The sequence below is a fragment of the Gouania willdenowi genome, chromosome 14, assembly GCF_900634775.1.
Source record: "Gouania willdenowi chromosome 14, fGouWil2.1, whole genome shotgun sequence".
Lineage (NCBI taxonomy): Eukaryota > Metazoa > Chordata > Actinopteri > Blenniiformes > Gobiesocidae > Gouania > Gouania willdenowi.
In genome coordinates, this window is record NC_041057.1 from 20,798,697 (window position 1) to 20,820,996 (window position 22,300).

A 22,300-nucleotide genomic window follows, 5' to 3' on the forward strand; every position below is an offset into this window, starting at 1 on the left:
ATGTGTTAGACTTTCTGAAACGAGTGACCAAAAATACAAAACTTGTTCATGATCTACTTTTTTAGATGTGTGTTTATATAAGTTCCTTTGCATGCAAACTACTTCTATAAACCTAAAACAATAGGTTGCTCTCAGTGGATTCCAGTGTGGTGCAGTGAAAGAAACCTAACAAATCCAGCTGTGAAATTTCCTCAATCCTAAATAAACCACAACGTTGGTATACATGAGTGAAAATGAAAAATTTACTTAAGGGAGGGTTATGGAATGGGGCTTGGCCTCATAGTACGAGTCAAAGACAGTATTTGGACTATTTCATGCTCCCAACTTAGTGAAATGGTTCTCTCCTTCCTGATCTAATGTGACTGAGCATCAGTAAACAAAGCAAGCTCCATCCATCCTGGATGAGCAAGGTTGGTGTTCCAGAAATTGACGTTCTAGCACACAGTCCTGATCCCAACCAGCTGAAAAACCTTTGGGAAGAAGTGGAGCAGAAACTGAGCATCTCGTGCTACATCAGTGTCTGTGTACAACTTCACAGAAATCCCCATAAACAGCCCGAGCAAAGTTGTAGAAGCTGTTATACAGTATCCACAAATGGACTAATTGCACATCCTATGTTTTAAGAATGCATTAGTGTGTCTTTGGTAAAACTGTAAAACATTTTTGTTTGGTTTTTTCTTGGAATCTGTGCAGCCTGATTTTACCAACTAACTCCAGAAGGTGGCGCCTAAAAGTAGTGGGCTTAAAGTTTGTGAAAAATTGCGCCAATAAGGATTTAAATTATGACTAATAAACTGCTCTGAATGACCACACGTTGCCATTGTGGAAAGTGTTATGAAACATCTGTGATACATTACATTAAAAATCATTCACTTATCAAAAATAAATGTGAAACAGCTTTAATTTGAATTATGCGGTAAATACTCAAGTCTCCCAACCACAGTAAAACATTACAAGTACACTATAGATATAAAGTCCAAAGTTTAAAATGAAACATATTTGATAAAAAAAATAAACTGCAATAAAATTAGTGTTCAGATTTTAAATAGTAACCTAATAACATGTATGTTGCTCCAGGTATGGCATGTAAGGTCTCACACTAACTTTCACCTTCTGAACTTTTGTCATTCATCCCTATACACCAGACCTAGGCAACATAACTGGTGGTGAACTGGCGGCCCCCAAAATTATTGTAATTCATGCAGCAAATTATATGAAGCCCAACATAACACAAACAAAATGTTAACAAAACTACATAAATGATACACGCTAAACAATCACTCAAACACAAAATGACCCCAAAAAAACCCCAACATACTAAAGGACCCAAGTGAGTAACAGAAAATTAAAAACCCACACATTAGGTTGTGTGTGGGTATTAATACCATTCTAAATGATGTGGCCCTTGGATCAATCATTTTTGTGGCCCCCACTCTAAAAGTTGCCCATCTCTGCTAGATACAGTTAAAGGGTATTTAATGAGAACAGTGATTCTCAGTCACGCTCCAACACAACCTTATCTCCCACTGAATGATAATGTACTGCATCCCACTAATGAGTAAAATCAATACAAATATCCCTCATGTTCACTGTAGAGACAAAAAAAGGCATATTTGTCTTTTAAGGTTTCACTCATTTCAGTACTCCAATTTTCTGTAGGTTTTAAGATATTGTGCACGATTTTGTATAAACTACTGTTTTAAATTTAGTTTCTGGAGACGGAAACTGTTTTATTATTCTTGAAAGCAATTCAAAATGTTCAAGGATTTTACACCAACAATTACTTATCACATTTATTTTATGTACAACACAAAATAGTAAATCACAACTTAAAAAGTGTTTATAAAAAAATGACATAAAATCAGGAACAAAAAAGTGTGATGTCTGAACCTTTGGTTACATTACATGTCAGACAAAATATGGACAGTAAGTAAAATTGCTCATTAGAAATCAAAACGACTTAATCTGTGGGAAATGGTTCTGAATGATTGTGTTCAAAGGGCACAAACAAAACAAGAAAAGCTTTCCATGTGTAGAGATTCTTCTTTCAGCCTGAAGATAAGTGGCAAAATGACATCCATCGCTTCATCTCACTTTGATTCTGTGCGTTGATGCTTTGTAATGCACATGGCATGACGCAATCCATGGAGTTAGCATTAAAATACCCTAGTACTGCATTATAAAAACTGGACTCACTATGGTAACCAATAGGGGAAGGCCTGAGAGCTCTTAAGTATACAGCCATTACTTGAACTTTGAATTTATTAAAATATTACAGTGACATCATTTTAAAATACATTTTTAAAAAACAAACAGGGAACTTCCCATGGCCTCCTTTAGCAGGTTTTACAGTGTGACTACATGAATGTTCCTTAAGCATTGAACTGTTCAATTCAAACAAACTCCTTGTTGCTGCTGGGAGGTCTAGAGATGGGGTACTTGGGTGCGGGTGTAGATTTGCCTCTGGGGCAGGAAGCTGCTAGCATAGCACCGCCAACTACTGTGAGGAACGCTCCGGCCCAGGCAATGAAGATGGCAGCTCCAAACTCATACCTTTAGAGCGCACAAGTATTCAATTATTAAAACACAGGTAAACAACTTCTTAAAGTAGTGTGAGCGGTGTTACAGTAGTGTGTACTTACTTGGTATTGACAGGAGTGAAGGGGTTGTAGAAGGCTTGGATGATGTCATGAGCGTACCAAGAACAGGCAATGATTCCACTTAGAGCTGTGAGAAAGAAAAACTGTCAAAACTAGGAAAATAAATAAATAACTTTAAAACCCAAAGCCCAGTGAGAGTGGCGTCTTACCTCCTATCAAAATGATAATGCCGCCAATCATCGCAATGCGAGACTTGCGATTTTTGTCGTCTCCTCCACAGGTCGTGCACTTCATTCCCATGCAGGCGACGCCCAAACCCGCCAACGCCACGATAATGCTTACAACCATGAGAGCCCGAGTTGCCTGGAGGGCACCTGCGAAGAAAACAGGATGAGCTTTAACGCGCAATACTGACAAATGGCATTTTAAGGGTGTGGCGAGTAAATATGTCACTTAAAGTAGTTTTTTTTTTTTAATGTGAGTTGTAACAGTCAAATGTAACATATGGGGGGAGAGGAAATAGATTGTTTTCAGGAACAACAGAGAAGCTTCTGTCTAGAGTCAGAGTCATAGCAGCACAGAATGTCAAAGGGCCCAATGAAACCATGGAGGGGGAGGGTGGGGGTGTGTGTGGATGTGCATGAGTGCACGGCTAAAACAGGTCTGACCAGGTTTCAGGTTTCAATACAGGGAACGGCTCTGCCAATCTCAGGCTGTCACATCCTGATCAAAGCTTTTATTGGTGGAAATATGGCTTTTTAAAATCAAGGTTCACAGTCCAGTTTTGAGTTTACCCTGTATTAACCGTTCCATACATTTACTCCAGATGGTAAACTTGTACAGTAATCTGATTAGATTCAAAATGAATCACCCCTGGAAGGAATTCTCACTTTTTTTTGGACTCCAACTAATCCCTGTGTGCACATGCAGCGACAACGTAAAGTGCAGCGCATCAGCCAAGTCAACCCACAGGGTGGAGCCTGTATCAGGAGACGTATTAAGGCAGTTGAGGCCTAAGGGTACGCCATTAATCTGCCACTTGCCATGTTTTCATTGAGCTGGTTTGTCAAAGGTAGGGTTTTGTTATTAGCAATAATTACAAGGAATGGCACATAGACAAACACTTTCTAGAGCTGATCACGTCCTTTTCACTTCATTACCAAACACTAACTCATTTTAAAGTAAAAACCACCTGCTTGTAAAGGCCGACCTCTCCACTTGTTGACTAAACATGAGCTCATGGAGATGTTGTTTAACCTGTAACTGCCTCTGAGAAACATTAGGTAGGAGGAGGAGGGGCAGATAGAGGAAAGGAAACAAAAGGCCGAAGGATAATCATTGTCCAAGTGTGAAAGGAACCAACTTATCAGGAGGAAAGTGTTTTCATAGCAAAAGAAGGAGAGGCTTTAGTCAAAGAACTGATGGTAGGGATATGAGGGGAACTAAGGTAAGGTGGTGCAGAAACCAGTTAGACCAGGACATTGAATCCTATAGACAACCAACCAGATTGATAAAACTGTTAACCATTGCCTGTCAAACATTAACTGTCCTTTTCCTGTTTAATTACAGCAGAACTAGTTCATCATCAATCCCAGCAACGGAAATAGAATTCAGCTTACAGGTGCTGATTAATAAAAGGTACTCCATGTCATGTTACAGGGGAGAAATAAATAAGTTACTCTAGACAACATGTATTCTTCTCTGAGTACTTACTGTTGAGCTGCAGAATGGAGTCGTACACTTTGCACTGGATCTGACCAGTACTCTGGAAGGCACAGGACATCCACAGCCCCTCGTACATGGCTATGGCCGTGATGATGTTGTCCCCCACATAGGCAGACATCTTCCATTGAGGCAAAATGGTCCCAATTATCAGTCCAATAACACCCAGAAGGGCCAGGGTAAATCCCAGAATCTGCAGCCCAGAGTTGGCCATTTTCCTTTCGCTTCTTCTCCTTCGAGTTGAATCAACACACAAAAAAACAACAAAAAAAAAAAACCTTCTTCCACCTGTTGTTTATGAATGAACTCGACTTAAAACTGACCTAATTTAGTTTTCGTCCTCAAATTTAAGTTTAGGATGTATTCTAATCTACTTTAATGAACAATAAAGTTAAAGTAAAGTCCTTTAACACAGGATGCCTTTGAGGAAAGTCCGTACGCACCTGTTCCTGTGCCGCGCCTTTAGTGGAGCGGAAGGCACGGGAACGAGCTTTTTAGGCGGTTTCTGCAACAGGTGGGCGGGGGCGCGCACGCAGTTTCAGCTCATCAGGCGTGAGTCTCAACACCTGAGGTTTCATTACGTCACGAGCTGTGGTGCAGCCCTTCTTCTGGTATCCCGTGTAATCGATGACTGACTTCCCAGTGTTTCAAACGGTGGCTGCTCACGGTAGGCAGGCGAATCACTTTGTTTTCAAACAAAACGACACGCTATGAACAAATACATCGTAAAAACATTACGTCACAGATGAAAATACCTAGCATTGGTTAGGCTACTGTTAATTCATAAAGACGACAGCAAAGGTTGTCACCGTTTAACAAGAAGACCGTCTGATTTGTAACACTAATAGTGTTTCACTTTGTTAATCTGCCAGGTTGCCTCAGCTGCTAAAGCTAAAGGTGGTGATACTTAAGCAAGAGAAAGATAAACGTCCTGAACACTGACAACAAATAAACAATGTATGTTACACTACATATGTGTAACTTTCATGAAAATGTAGCTATTACAGCATTTTGACTTTCACAAGTTTCATCAGTTTTTCTCAAGAATGGAGCCAATAAATCTCTATTAATTTAAAAACAAATGACAGACATCTCCTTGTGTCAAGTTGCAATTTGTGTGTTTTTTTTTTTTTTTTTTCGTCTTCAGATTTTTCTCTTAATAACTAATTTTTTAAAAATCTGCCTTTGAACGCTAACAGCTGCTTTCATGTTTGGCCCCATTCATTGCTGTGCACCAGCTGTAATTTTAAACATTTATCCATAGAATAAACAGAATTGGCCTTTTTATGCTAACGAAAGCATATTTTTGCTTCTCAATCTAAAAACTGATTAATTAGTTAACATCAAATCGGACATATATTGTCACAGTGTGGTGCTAAAATACAGAATTGCTTAGTCTATAGTTGAGCATTTCGTATGTGAAAATTGTTAACATTGGTTATAAAAATCTGTCCAAGTGATGTCTTTAACACTTCTCTGGAACAAGCTGCTGTTCCATCCCTTTTTAAGGCCACTATCATCATACCTGTGCCAAAGAAACCTGCTCCATCCTGCTTCAATGACTATCGCCCTGTGGCACTGACCTCCATCATCATGAAGTGCTTTGAACAGCTAGTCATGTCTCACATCAAGTCCATCCTCCCCCCCACCCTGGACCCCTTTCAGTTTGCATACCGAGCAAAACGCTCCACAGAGGATGCAATCTGCTCTGCTCTGCACCCAGCCCTTACCCACCTGGACACAACGGACTCATATGTGAGAATGCTGTTCATAGACTTCAGTTCGGCATTCAACACCATAATGCCACAACAACTCATCTGTAAACTGGACCAGCTGGGGCTCAACACCTCCCTTTGCAACTGGCTGCTGGACTTCCTCAGTGAGAGGCCACAAGCAGTACGAGTCGGCAGCAACACCTCGAGCAGCATCACACTCAGCACAGGGGCCCCCCAAGGCTGTGTGCTCAGTCCCCTGCTCTTCACCCTACTGACTCACGACTGCACACCAACCTACAGCTCCAACCACATGGTGAAGTTTGCGGACGACACAACACTGGTGGGTCTCATCACCAAGAACGACGAGACCCACTACAGGAAGGAGGTCAATCTTCTGACCACGTGGTGCAGAGACAACAACCTCCTGCTGAATGTCAGCAAAACCAAGGAGATTGTTGTCGAATTCCGTATTTTCAAAGAAAAAAATTTGAGTAGTATCCATCTGAGTACATATATGGAGATGACCTAGTTTGACACCATGTTCCACTATAATAAAATGGCTTTTAATCTCCTGCATTTCATTAAAACAAAAGCTGGTATACTCAACGATGCTTACATAGTTATCAACCTAATAACGCAATTGTCTTAGTTACATTTTGGCCAAATTATATTGCTGCAAGACTACTGATTATCACACTCCTCTCCGCTAATAACACAAATTAAATTGAACAGTTGAGTTTTGAGGGGAAATTGTTTTTTGTGATGAACAAATGAAATGGAATGCCCTGTGTGTTTATATATTTTAGGTGAGCTCACTACACAAATGTAATTCAACAATGTAGGAAACGTGTGTAATTTTAGATGATTAATTCATATGAAAATCAGTTCCACATCAGCAACACTTTAGACTTTGAGTATTTAATTTGACAATTATTAATAACATGTTAAACGTATCACCACAGTAATTCATTTGTAGGCTACGCATGAGTAACTCTTTTAAACAGTGGGTTTCGTTTCCATCGGAACTTACATAACAAAGCTGCTCCAAGTCCCAACAAAGTTTCAGAGATAGTATTCAACACAGATACACATAGTTTAGATTGATACTACACTCACTCTCTGAGTCATCACCAAAGTGCATCACCGGGACAGAAAGTGGTTAATATGCTTGTCACATGTGTACTGGTTTGTAAAATGACTCATTTCAACAAAAAACACAAGAGTGTGTTTAAGATATGCCGTCCCGCCCTCTAAATAAGGTGTGTCGCCTTCCTGAGTGTCTGCAGGTAACTGTTAAACATTGTGGACAGGGCTCAGTTTCAGTCTCTGCTGCTTCCACCAGATCTGCTTTCAGGTTTGATCACTCAGGTTCATCTGTGAGCACTGCAGGGCCTCTCAGTGTAAGCGTTGACACATTGTTACCCTCAATGCAATTCATTATAAAAACCATGCTGTAGGTCAGTGGTTCTCAACTTTTTCAGCTCGCGACCCCCAAACTAAAGGTGCCAGAAACCAGGGTTGAACACAGACATGAACATAGAAGAACAGTCATGTAGAGACAGGGCCATCTATAAGGGGGAATAAAGGGAAGAGTTTTTTGGGGCTGATCTATAAAGTCCATTGTTCTATGAATCAGTAATAACCACATTTATTTATTTATCTGAATAATATCCACTGGATTTACCACCATTTTTGCAATAGTCATCTGAAAGATGTAAATCCTTGTTTTAATCAGAAATAAAACGGCTTAAAAGTGACTAAAAATGGTGGAAAATGTGGTGAAATTCGATTTTAAAAACCACAGAAATTGGTTAAAAGTTGCAAATTAGAGTGGCCAAAAAACAGACAGAAAAAGTGGTAAAAAGGGTTCAAAGTGTCAGTATTAGAACAAACGGTAGGAGCAATTAGTTTAATCTGGCAAATAATGGACATGACAAATCGTGAATGCGGTTGAATTGGCAAAAATAAGCAGGCCTGACCTTGTGGTGAAAAGATTTTAAAAGTGACAATAATGTGCAACATTACGTGGGAAATTGGTGGAAAGGGTTTAAAAGTGCAAAAAATGTGCAGAAAGTGAATCAAAATTTGATGGAGAAGTGGCAGAAATGAGAGTAATGTAGTAAAAATGTGTCAAGAAAAAGTGATAAAAATAGGTTAAAAAATGGCATGTTTGGTGTAGTTGCAGAAAAAGTGTAAAAATTGGCTGAAATTGTTCAAAAAAAAAAATATTCCTAGTTTCTTGAGGGTCATCTGGCAACCCCCTCCCAGTATCCCTCAAGGTTAGTTGGTAAACAGGGAGCAATCTTCTCTCATTTTAAATAAGACAAATGTTTGTTGTTGTTGTTTTTATCTCAAGTAGCTATAGTATGACGTCTTATCTCTTTTGTTTGTGACGGCTGAAGCTTCCCTGTTTGACTGGAATGCAGATGTTTCAATACTGACTCAGTGCATTAGCTACTGAGTGAACATGTTGTATCACCATGTTTGATGTGGGGTCAAAGGAGTCATACACCACTCTAAGGCACAATGCTGCCATCTACAGAATATTATAAGAAACACAACGGGCACAAAAGTCCTTTGACTTGTTTTTTTCCCCCCTGCTGCCTCTAATTCTTTGTTAGACCAAAATGTATTAATTTTAATCAAGAAAGCCCATCAGAAAGTTAACATATTTCTGTACAATGTTTCTTTTATATAATTATTGTTGCTTGCTTGCTTTTCACCTGCTGCCACCTTAATGCTGTCATTGGGGTCTTGATAATATTGTCCGTTTTTAACTAGTTTAATCTTGGTACCCTGAAAGGGACCTCTAAATAAAATGTATTATTGTTGTTATTATTATCATAATCTCCACCATTGTATATTTTCAGGAAATATACAAAATAATAATAATTTGGAGGGGATCTGGAGTAATCTACTGAGTCTAGATCAGTTTTTTTTTTTAAATGAATAATTTTTTTACCTTTAACCTTTGTCGTCTAATAGTACCTCATTTATTTACCTGAGTCACTATAAAGAGTTAACACTGGACTAAATTTAGCCAAATGAAATTGTGGCAATTTCCCAACCTTTGAAGCAGTTCTCAAAAATTTGTTGAAAAAAAAAACAGTCATGCACCCATAGTACGTTTTTATTGGGCTCTTTTAACTCCTGACTGTTGTATGTAATGTCCTATTTCAAATATATACACAAATGAAATGAAAACAATGATCATTTAGGGCAAAAGTGCAACAGCAACTTCACAGTAGCTTAAATTTTCTGATTAAGAAATCAGATAACTGCATATTCTATAACATATAACATTACAAATAAAAAAAAAAAATATTAAACTTGTCCCTTAGCATCTCAGCATAGTGCGAATAAAAAATGAAACATGCCTGTGGCACACATATAGCCTACTCAAAGGGTAAACACATGTAAACAAAGAGGGGGCTGGCTCACATCGGAACGTGAAAAAGTCCGAAAAAACTGGTGGAAGAAAAAAAAAATATATATATATAAATATATATATACTGTATATAAATATATATTTAAAAACTCTACGATAATTACTTCAATATCTCATCCATATTCGATATTTTGTTTTTTATTCTGTGAAGCTACTAATAAAAAGCAAAACTCCTATACCAGCTCTACTGTACTTGCAGTTGCATTTTGTCAATGACATGGACAATGATTTTGATACAATTGCTGTCATTTGCATATAGTTGCCTGCAACTTCATCACTCATGTCAGGGTTGCTTTGCATTGATGTAATGCAGTGATTTTATAATGACTGATTGCTTTCAGTGTTTTACGTGTGTTTTGGCTGCACGTGATTTGGCACCGGGTACTTGGAAAAACACAGTATAATTAAGTAAAACACAAGGTTGTGCTTTTCCCATGTCTCTTCAAATTTAGCACACAGATTCCTATAATGGAAACATGCCCATGCTGAGGGTAATTGGTTCCTCCAGCTATCATGAGAACTATATTTGGTTTAATGCTTTAATCCTTATTTGCTGCACTAAGAAATACAAAGCTCTATTTAGTGTGTGTGTGTGTGTGTGTGTGTGCGCAGACTGCTGCACGTTGTATGAGGTTTGCTGAGAATAATCCGTGCACCAATCATGTTTCCGTGAGATTTTGGATTCCTTAATAAAGCACATAGAGAAGATCAGAGGAGGAGAAAAGGACTGTAAGTCTGACTGAGGTCACGTCTCAGAAAGTCAAAAACTTGGTCTGAAAGCCTGTGGCAGTTCAGAGAAGCCAATCATTAGCCTGATAAGATGTTGATTAATGTCAAGCTTGTTGTGGAATATGACTAGTAGCCCAATTAACCAAGCTTGCGGAACATCCATTTACACAGTAATCACTGCAGGATCATGTTGTCTAATTTACTGCTGGGGTGGACTCAGATCCAGTTATTCATCTGATGCTATTAAATTAAAAAACGAGAGATTAGAATTTAAAAAAGATGGTACTTTAGTACAGACATGGACCTCTGGACACACAAAACTACAGGAAATATCACAGGTTGTACACAAAATGACAATTAAACACACAAAATGACACAAAAAAACTGAAAATGATAGAAAAATATACAAAACAGCTACACAAATTTAGATATTAACACATCATAAATTAAAAAGCAACAAAAAATACACAAAATGACTCTGAAAACAGAAAAAATGACTACTGAAATGAACAATTTGACTCCCAAAACCACAAAAAAAGACAGATAATTAGAAAAGTTTTTACAAAATGACTACTCCAACACACAAAATTACAACTACAACACAAAATGACTACAATAGAAGATTACTGTTTACAAGACGACTGCAAAAAAGAAGAGAAAAATATAGAAAATGACAACAAACATTCCAAAAAAAAAAATGACTGACGCACAAAACCACAACAAAAATACACAAAATGACAAAGAAAACAGACAAAATGTCAACAAAAAGGAACAATGTAACTCCAAAAACAACACAAAATCACAACAAAAAGACCAAACAGTTTACAAAATGACAGCAAAAGTACACAAATCACTTAGAAAACACAAAGCAACAAGAAAAACACAATGAAATTGAAAAATAATATTCCAGAAATAACAGGAATATATACACAATGGCAACAAAAATGAAAAGAAATTACACACAATGAAAACATCATTAATATAAATGAATGAATCAGATAATATGGGGTGAATGGGAGTTTAGGGATTATTTTTGCGTTATTGTATATTTTAGTTATTATGGAATCAAATTGTTGTTTGTCCAAAATAAATAAAATAAAAAATAATCACATTTTTGTGGCCTCTACTCCGATTAAAGTTGCCCATCTCTAATGCAGTAGATTTGTATCAGACATTTTCACAGCTCTGTAAATGAATTATTAACTTGTTAATCTAGCGCATGCTTATACCACTCACTGCAAACAAAAGGCTCGTGGATGACCATGCAGTCACGCTCCCTTTACAACGCTAAATGTGGAGTTATCTGACAGAAAAGCCATCAGTGTCAGTAAAGAGATTTTTATTGCTGCTTTGAAAGCTTTACTCTCACTCTTTTGAGTGCTGGGATTGTGAGGTGGAAAGTAATGAAACACAATTGGGGTCATGAACAACTAGTAGTAGATATGAAACTTCTTTATCAAGATCAGAGTCACAACTCAAGACTATATCTTATCCAGACAAGCAAGGAATCGCTGTGTGTCTGCGTGTTTCTCAAATACCTCTGTGCATCAGCTTCTATAATTACCAGTTTAGATAGTTCCTGATGATAATAGTAAGTTAGCATTGATACCGTTAATACATTATTTCATAAATGCTTTACATCTAAAAGGACTGTTGTGGATTAATGACACTAAACGAGTCCGGACCGAGTCCGTTCTGGTCTGAGGAGATCCGGATCTGCGAGGACGACAAACTGGAATCGGAATAGATGGGGTTCAACTCCCTACAGTGTCTTGCTAAAAGCCAAAATATATGAAAAGACAATAATTATCACTCTACACATTTAACAACAAACCTAAATGTCCCTGACGTCCTACCTTCAAACACAACCTCATTTGGCCATCCATGAAAAACCTACTGAACCTCCCACTTTTCTATAGCAATACATACTTCCTATGGGCACTGCACTCGTATACAGTTTTACACACCTAAATATTTCAGATCAAACAAATTTAAACATTAGTCAAAGATAACACAAGTGAACACAAAATGCAGTTTTTAAATGAAAAATTTAAAGTCCAGTGTGAAACAAGTGTTTTCCCCCTAAACCTAATAACTGCTTGGACCACCCTTAGCAGCAACTACTGCAATCAAGCGTTTGCGATAACTTGCAGTGAGTCTTTTACAACGCTGTGGAGGAATTTTGGCCCACTTCTCTTTGCAGAATTGTTGTAATTCAGCCACATTGGAGGGTTTTCGAGCATGAGGTCATGCCACAGCATCTCAATAAGATAGAGGTGGTGTGTTTTGGATGATTTTTCTACTGTTGAACCCAAGTTTGCTTCAGCTTGAGGTCACGAACAGATGGGCGAACATTCTCCTTTAGGATTTGTTTCGGTAGACAGCAGAATTCATGCTTCCATTTATCACAGCAAGTCTTCCAGGTCCTGAAGCAACAAAACAGCCTCAGTCCATCACGCTGCCACCACCAGATTTTACTGTTGGTACGATGTTCTTTTTCTGAAATGCGGTGTTGCTTTTACGCCAGATGTAATTGGACACAGACCTTCAAAAAAGTTCAACTTTTGTCTTGTCAGTCCACAGGATATTTTCCCAAAAGACTTGGAGATCATCAAGATATTTTCTGGCAAAAATGAGACAAGCCCTAATGGTCTTTTTGCTTCGCTGTGGTTTTTGTCTTGGAACTCAACCATGCAGGCCATTTTTGCCCAGTCTCTTTCTTATGGTGGAGTCATAAACACTGACCTTAACTGAGGTAAGTGATGCATGCTGTTCTTTAGATGTTGTTGTGAGGTCTTTCATCACCTCTTGGATGAGTCGTCGCCGCGCTCTTGGGATAAATTTGGTCGGCCGGCCACTCCTGGGAAAGTTCACCACTTTTCCGTGTTTTGGCCATTTGTGGATAATGGCTCTCACTGTGGTTCATTGGAGTCCCAAAGCTTTAGAAATGGATTTATAACCTTTTCCAGACTGATAGATTTATATAACTTTGTTTCTCATTTGTTCCTAAATGTCTTTGGATCTTGGCATGATGTCTATAGCTTTTGAGGTTGTTTTGGTCTACTTCACTTTGTCAGGTAGGTTCTATTTAAGTGATTTCTAGATTGAGAACAGGTGTGCAATAATTTGGCCATGAAAAACAAAAAAAAAAAAAAAAATATATATATATATATATATATATATATATATATATATATATATAGAGAGAGAGAGAGAGAGAGAGAGAGAGAGAGAGAGAGAGAGAGAGACAGAGAGAGAATACCAGAATTTATCCCAAATATAGAGCAGTGTGGACATACAACCTGGACTGGTTCAATTCAACTGTTTGCAGTATGAATGTATGTACTGTATACTACAGTGTATATCCTCACTGTGGTGCAATGGTCGGTGAAGTGCCCTGAGTATGTAGGTTTTTTTCATGTCCTCCATTTTGTTTTCACTCACAGCAATCTCTTGGACCCAGCCTATATTTTATTTTCAGGCATTTATGATGAAAATGATGCTCGCTCATGGGCTGCAAATAGCTTAAAATCAATATAAAAATAGTTTCAATCGATTTTAGAGACCAAGAAGTTGCTGTGGAATTTTATTTGTGGATTAAAAAAAGAAATCATAGTGTCGGGAAAACATTGAGATAGCACTTACCAAGCTAAAAATATATATATAGATACTTTGTACTCTGTTGGCCAGTCAGTAACTTTACTTTAGGCTTGTGTTGAGGATACTATGGAGGTCATATACATTTTCTGTTAAGTTCTCACAGAATATCCACATTCTCTCTTTCTGTTAAATAATTGTGTGTATGTTCCTCTGCCTTTTAAAAGGCGTGTCCTTAAAATAAATAAAGCAAACATAAGCATGTCAATCATTCTTAGTTATCAGTCACCGGTATTACAATTTTAACTAAAACACTGCGTATAGTTGCAATGTGAATTCACACTATATGTATATGATGTAGTTCCCCCTATATGTGGAAAAATATTATATATATATATATATATATACAGTATATATATAATCATATTAACTCATTTGCATTAATGATAACAAGGGGCATTTACAAAGCTAATATTTAGCTTGTATTTGGTAGTACTCGTGCAGTCATAATTGTTTATATTTACAAGAAAGCATTAAAAATACCAAAAAACTCTTGTCAGATATATACTGTAAACTATGGAATGGATGCACCAAAAAATTGTGCAATTGCATAAATTAATATATTATTACTTTAAAGAATAAATCAGTTGAGAAAATATATGAAAATGTGTATTTAGCAGTGACATTCACACAATGCATAACACAATATGAAATACAAAATAAAACATTTAACTTCACCCACTAATGTATACATTAAATAATAATATACAGGCTGACTGGGCTGCTGAAAGATGGACAATTTAAATATGTTCTCTCATAAAAACACAACGCGCATTTAAGTTACTGATGAAGAGCAGCTTCTCTGCTTTATCACCATCAAATCTGTTTCTGATGGTGTCTTTAAACCTAACTTGTATTGTAGCTCAAACTCATTTAGTTCAGGGGCCAAATACGGACACAGATTTTATACAGGAAAACAAATAATTTCAACATTATTATGTCCTAGTTTGCACTTGTACATACACATAAAATCCAAAATATGTAAGAAACCAACAATATTCAAGCAATAAGCGAGAAATATCATTCCCAACAGGGTCTTCACTTTAAATGTCCCAGATTTGGTGATCAATTTCCATTTAATTAAGGAAAATATTATGTAATAATTTGAGGAAAATGTTAGAATTTTCAGATTTTTTTCCACTGTTTAGCATTAAAAATGACTGCAATCATGCGATATAAGCAAAACTGTGAGCTCCTGCAAATATTGTTGAGTTTCATTTACACAGTGATTTCATTTTTACTTTCTCTTGCTGGCCGAATTGGATGCTCCAAAGGGCCGCATTTGGCCCCTGGGCCATGAGTTTAGCACGGGCTCTCGCTCAACACCTGCTTCCCCCTACGCCCAAACTAGCCCTCTACCAAGTTTATGATATTATTACTCAACGCATTTGCAGATAAAACCTTTTACCTTTATGTGTGGTATACCTCTCTAAGTGAAAGACTTGCCATATTACTGTAACCTGGCATGAGGAGGGTCAATGCACAAGGTTACATCATTCCTGAGGACGAAAATGGCCTTGAATAGAAAGTAATACACGCTGCCTGTTTTTTTTTTTTTTTTCTGAGCATGAAAAATGTGGAACAAACAGCACACAGGGGCACTGATTCACCATAAAAGACCAAAATACTTGCTGAAATCAGTTTTTAACTAACTTTCACTGTCATACATAGCTCTATTACTCTTCGCTCTGCAATTTAAATAGATGTAAAAAGAAACAAGGGGGAAAAAAGACAAAACAACCAAGGCCGGTGTTTGCAATCATACAAATATATGTTGTTTTATTGTATAATATTCCAGAGTAAGACGACTCCTTTCCATTTGTGTAGGAGTTATTGTAGAAATGTACACAGGTCTGATGGTTATCAGGGACAGCGTGGATAAAGTCTGTATATACTTAGAGGGAGTCATCCCCAAAGAGCGAAAGAACACTGATGTACACATGCTGAGGAAAAAAAAACCCCAAAAACGAATCCCCCATGTCACTTATTATTGCAGAACCAATGATTGCTGTTTTGTAGCCTTCACTTCCTGGTAGCAGTTGACCTGCTTGGACTCAGCTCCTTGAGTACAGGCTGGTAAATCTGGTTGCATATCGCTGGTCTTTGTGTCTCGCTTTTCTGCTTCCCAGAGCTTTTTTTTTGTTTTTTTTCTTTTTCCCAGCATAGTTGTTGTGTTCTTGCTGTTCCTTCAGGCTCTTATTGAAAGGAGTCTCTACTTGTGTTAATCCTTGGTAACACATTGGATGTGCCTGAGGAGTCTGGGCTGCTCGATGTAACTTAATCGTACCAAAACCCATTTTAATATATGGCTTTTTTTTTCTTTTTTGTTCTTTTATTCATTATAAGTATCAGTTTGTTTGGAAGACAAGCTGAATGGTTTGGGGGGGAAGTCAACAGTGTGTGAAGGAAGAGGAAGCAAATGTGTAGAACTTCCTGGAAGACTAGCATCGACGTGACACCACCAAGGTCAGCACATTGTCCTTGTTCTCCTGCTGGTTCTGCTCGGCCGTGCTGTATCTTTGAAACTCAGTTACACAGTAGGATTACAGTGTGGGTCCATTCCACATTGGACTCAAAATAAATACATTTGAAAAAAAAGAAAGACAAAGGAACCAGATCGGATCACTCAAAGTAAAACATTTACCAGAAGAACAGGAAATCCTTATCGTTCAATGATGAAACACAGATAAATATGGTAAAATGTTGTATTTCAGCAGTAAAAAACACGACTAATGAGGGATGCATGAAGATTTCACAGCTCCTTGCAGTCTAGTCCATGCATGTATTGTGCTGTGATCTGGAGTATTGTTTAAAATCAGGTTTCATTATTGTTTAAACCAATATTTTTGCAAAGAAAAATAAAAGATTTATAGTTTTTATTGCCACTTGCCGTTTCCTGTTGCCAAGCAAAACATTAAATGCTAATTTCCTGATATTTTTCACAGCCTTCGTCGCTTCCGCATCAATAACTGGCTCGAAGCAGTTTGTAATTATTTGTGAGCTGCAACAAAGGGGCCCCTGCTTTTAGGCTTTAGCTCATAAAGCATAAAGAGGCATCATAAACCCATTAGAGAGCTCTGATGAGTGCGTTTATCCTCAGAGCCAAATGATGAATTGCAGGAAACCACATTAAACACACCACACTGCTTTTAACTGAACAGAAACTGCGATCAAAACTAAAGCCAAACACAACTGTCTTGAGGTTCGAGGAGCGGATTCCATCCATAAGGGGGCGCTGGTAATACACAAATTAGTTTCACTACTTTAGCCGCTTGTTTCAACACCACGACTAAGCCGAGTTAACAAATATGAGCTTGATTCTGAATTTATTGTGAATTCAACACCATGAGACAATAGCTGTGTCAGTCACTTTAGCATACTGTCTAGTTTTTCTTTAGCTGTTTTCAAAAGCATCATTGAATTATGTCACTGTATTATCTTTTTGGTTTGTTTTTCTGTAGTTTAAATTGGTTGTGGAATCCATCATGAGGAGACAACGTTTAGACCAGTGTTTCACAACCTTTATTGCCCGATGTACCCCTTTCTTATCGCAAGTACCCCATTGCTCATGCTATACATGATTTATTTGTGTCTGAACTTCATCTTTTGGTATATTTGAAAGAGTTTTGTCACAAATTATTATTGATGAATGAGAAATGAGTTTTGAGAACCACTGGTTTAGACTAATGTTGATCCGATATTAACAATTATTTGATATTTATAATATATATTGTTTTTTATTAGATTTATTGTGGTTTATAAGGTTCTTAATTTCTTTTTCTTTCTTTTTTAGTTCATTCAATTGTAGGAAATAGTAATAAATGTATGAATGATTAGTGCTGATATTGCATCGGAATAATTTAGGTTTCAGCCAATATCCAATTCAGCAATAACTGTATTGTATTGGAAGTGAAAAAAAATGGCATCAGGACACCTCTAGTTTAGACTGACATGTTGGTTTACCTGTGATATTTCACTTTGTACCTTTAATTCAAGCCGTGAATTTACGTCATTAATCTGGTTTCTGAAGAAAAGCGCGGTTGCTGGTTTTAGGGATTTCTGCTCTTTGTACTGTAACCCCCCAATTTCTACTGGATGCGGCTACGCTGCATTACGTCTCCACCACGCCACCGAAGCTGATGCGTGTCTGCTTCCTCCCAGCTCCGACAGTCCGGTGCCCCCCACCAGATATTAAAAATTAAATTAAATTGGGGGCTTTTGCCTTTATTTGTCATTTAATGTATGTTTTCACCGATATGAAATGTGTCCTCTGCATTTAACCCATCCCTGAGGAGCAGGACTTCTATTTCTGGCGGACACCAGAGCACGACGCATCAATCAGCACAGAGCAAATGAAACTAAACGGGAAGTTAAGCACATACTCCGCAATAAAATATCCGGTTACTTTTCAAAATAAAACACTTCAGATTATATTTCAAGTAACTACATCACCTAAACGTCACAATGTGTAAAAACCAAATCACATTCACTATATTGTTTCCTCTAATACTGTAACTGCACCGTAATGATTTAGTTCATGTTTTACTGGTGCAGTTTTATCTCTTCTCTGTTGGCTGTTGCTAAAAAATGTGGCTATGACAAATCCAGAGAGTCCAGCCTTCTTGTTCTCTTTTGTTAGGAACACTGACCTGTTCATCTGTTTATTGTTGCGTTTATAACACATACATTTAACTGCGTTGTCACACGATACTATAAATATAAAGAGAACTCCTCTGTCTCGTGACGTCATAGTCGTCCAACCAGAGTGCACCGTGGTACACTGAAAACACAACCGGTGGGGATTACCAGACGGCGTCCAGCGGAGACGCATCCAGTGGAAGGGGTTAAAACGAATATGTGGAAAAGTTCTACTTTTTGACGCCCTACAGGATTCCTTGTTGTGGTGAGAAACAAAAGCCGTATCCCTCCGTTCATTATGAACTAATGGACTATCCGGCCTTTTTTCAGGCCTTGGGGAAATTCTTGCCACCATCACTGGCAAGCTGTACTCTCATTTGTGTTTCATTGAGACTATTGATCAGTGCTCTAATCTCATGGCCTTTCTGTTTCCACTGTTTTCTTATCTTACTTTACACATCACAATCACCCATGCACACTCAACACAGACACAATGCAAGAAAGGTCTCATGAATACTCAGTAAGTACACGCCTACGCAGGATCGCATTATGCTAAAAAGAAAGTTAATAGGCTGTGGACAGCGTGGTTAAACAGGCCTGTGTAGGACAGGGATTAGGACTTTAAACCTCCTCTGCGTGGGTACACCACCTCTCATCAACGTGTTTATGTTCCATGTTAGCACCTCATTATTCGCCTCTTAAGAACTGACATCTCATAAAAGTGTCCCCGTGTTCCAAACACTGACTTCTGCCAAGTATCGTAACAAAGATCCACTTAACGTCGTCTCCCCTCTATGACTAACATTCTTCACCTGCTTAGTTGTCCCATAACTTTTACATTCAAAGGTTTCACCAATTTCCATACAGCCACATTCAGAGGTCTTTCTGTCAACTTCCTATAACCACTCTTTAAAAAGTACATTCACTGTTTCAATCGTCTTCATCCTTCCATTTCTCAATGGAGACAAACTTTCTTTAGCCAATACACAACTTAACCACTTCTGTTCATGTCTACTTGCTGTAAAGCCATTGAATAACATACCATGACACACTTCAGGCTCCTCAAACAAAGAACTGTTGGTATTTTGAGACAAGGGAGCCTATGGAGGAAGAAACTTCTGTTAAACATGAGAAATGCAAGACATAGACTATAATTATCAGTGTCGTTGCACTTTTTCTGCTTCACACTCATTTGTATTCAGCTATCAAGAAAAAGTGGTCCGCAATGCATTGCCTTACAGAACGTGATGTACTTGGTCACATGACCACTTCTTTCCGTGAAAACATGACGCGGTACATGTAGACAGAAGAGGAAACTGGGACATTTCTTCGCATTATATATAAAAATAATTTCTGCCACATTAGACGTCAAACAACAAAGGAAAACGGAGTGTTCTAAGGAGGTTCTGAGCGTCGGTTTTCCTGCGGCGAAGTCTCACGGGATGAGATTTCACGTGAGTGGCGAGGCCCCTGCCCAAAACAGCTTTCAGTGGAAACACTTTCAAAGCGCAATTACACTTTGCCCCCATTTAGAAATATTGCTTTTATTTTGCGTAAATCTGTAATGGAAACCCAGCTACTGTTTAGTTTTTAGATTGTTGGTAGTTTTTGTTTTTTTTTTTACACGTTTTCACTGTCACATTTGTTGCCTCAGTAAAATGTAGTTGTTTTAGTAAGTTTAGGGAACTCAAATATTTGTACAACCTACTCAGAAATTACTTTAGCAGCAGTTTCTGCTCAGGTTTAAACATATAAATGCTGCCATTTTGTTCCCTTTTTGCTGCTGCATATGTTTTCTGTCATTCACTCACATCTTGGCAACGCGAATGCTTACTTTTCAAAAAGGTGTTTATAGGCAACCTCAGAATACACAGATAAACACTATGCAAACCCCCTGCTGTGCTAAATTTTATGGCGCCGTAGTTAAAAATGCAAAAGTGAAGAAAAAGACCAGTCGCCAAGGAGACTGAGCCTTAACTTTTCTAAATAAAGATTTGTAGGCCAACAATGCAAAATCCACTACAAGGACATACAGTAATATTCTAATTTGAGCTGAGTAACATTCCCCCAGGGAAAGCCCAGAAAATGAAGACTTGGTGACAAAAAGAAAAACTAATTTCCTCCATGGACTCCTGTCATAAATAGCGCCTCATGTCCAAACACAGCCTACAGTTCCTGCTTACTTGACAGCAAATATCTCTTATCGTCTTTCATAAAGAACACACCTGCTAATGCTTCAGACTTTCTAAAATACATCTTTCCTGTAATTTTTTTTTTTTTTACAATATTAAACACATTCCCAAAGCCTCTGTTTCACTTTCTGCAACACATCTGTACATAATGCCTCCATTAAAATCCGACACCCCTGCAAATGTAGCCAACTCCAGCTCCTGGTGACATAACAGGCAGCTCGCTGCTGTCTGTATTTGTTGCTGGTGTTCATGTACCTTCACTCTGAGTGAACATTATGGTGACATTATTTTCTCTCAGCGGCTCAGCAGAGCAGACAGCATCCAACAGCAGACGACACTGAAAGACCCCAACAGCTCTTATCTAGAAGCCTCAGTTGCATCAAGTCAATTTGTATCCATCAGTGTGTACAAATGTATGTTTGTGGTTCACAACAATGAAAATGTTGGATGCTTGCACATTACTGATACTCAACCATAACAAAGATGTGACTCTGAATTTCAAGATCTAAAGTTTACCTGTGTCACCAATAGGTGTGTAACGCTCCATTGATTGTTTAAGCAATCATCCCATCAAATCCATAGAAACCAGGGTTGCAGTCAATTCTAATTGTAATCGTGTAATTGATAATTAATTACAATTACAGCGTAGTTATAATTGTAATTGTGATTTTAAAAGATATGTTGCTGTCGTAAAAAGGGAATGAAACTGTAATTGAGTTTTGATAACGTTTGATGACTTTGTAATTGTAGTTGTCATAATAATTATATAAAAGTTGTCAATTATAATTTAACGCAAAACTGGGGAACCATGTTACAGTTCTACACATGTAATTACCAGTTTCATTTCAAGCATTCCTACATTTTAGCATTAGAAATAAATTTAAACAATACACAGAAAAGGCTCAGATGCCCCCACACCAAAAATCAGTTCTCATAACAGATGCTAACAGAAAGCTAACACAAGAATAAGGTTCACTTTTATTATGTTATTTATTTCAGGCTCAGTAAGTGTGATTAATTGTAATAGAACTTTAGTAGTTGAATAAATAATTGTAATTGACTTTCTGAAGATTAAAAAAAATCATTGTAATTTATTTGTAATTGGAAAAAATGCTGGTAACTTTAATCGTAATTGAATATGAGTTCTTGCAAATGTAATTGTAACTGCAAAATGTAATTGACCCCAACCCTGATGGAAACTCAAACCATCGATTGTTAAGATACAAAAAACAAAAATCCATTTCTGGAAAGTTTCAGCAATAAAATTGTCAAAACATCAACAATGCTTGGTCATTTTTGTGTAGCTTTCGCTTAATTGTAACTGATTAACTGATAATCTAGAACAGCGATTCTCAAATGGTGGGTCGGGACCCAAAAGTGGGTCGCAGACCTGTACTATGTAGATTGCGGACAGCTGGTCAAAAATAAACAAGTACTTAATGGCTCTCATGTTGGACTTGTCTTTTATTTTGAAGAAACCTTTCTATGCATGTTGCACAGGAAAATATATAGATTTATGTGTTTTCAACAGCTATTTTAAAAAAAAAATTGGGATGGTTGAATTCTAAAAAAAAGTGGGTCGCGATTTAATGACCATGT

The 22,300-nt window shown here is 37.7% G+C and overlaps 1 protein-coding gene across 1 annotated transcript; it reads right to left on the reverse strand.

Annotated features, from left to right (window-relative positions):
- Positions 1 to 1,777: 1,777 nt before the first annotated feature.
- On the reverse strand, positions 1,778 to 4,791 carry cldn7b (claudin 7b). Its single transcript, XM_028466027.1, has 4 exons — positions 4,314 to 4,791; positions 2,810 to 2,974; positions 2,643 to 2,727; positions 1,778 to 2,553 (listed from the first exon to the last, which is right to left on the reverse strand). The coding sequence occupies exons 1-4, from the start codon at positions 4,534 to 4,536 to the stop codon at positions 2,394 to 2,396; spliced, it is 633 nt and encodes a 210-aa protein (XP_028321828.1). The 5' UTR covers positions 4,537 to 4,791; the 3' UTR covers positions 1,778 to 2,393.
- Positions 4,792 to 22,300: the final 17,509 nt, after the last annotated feature.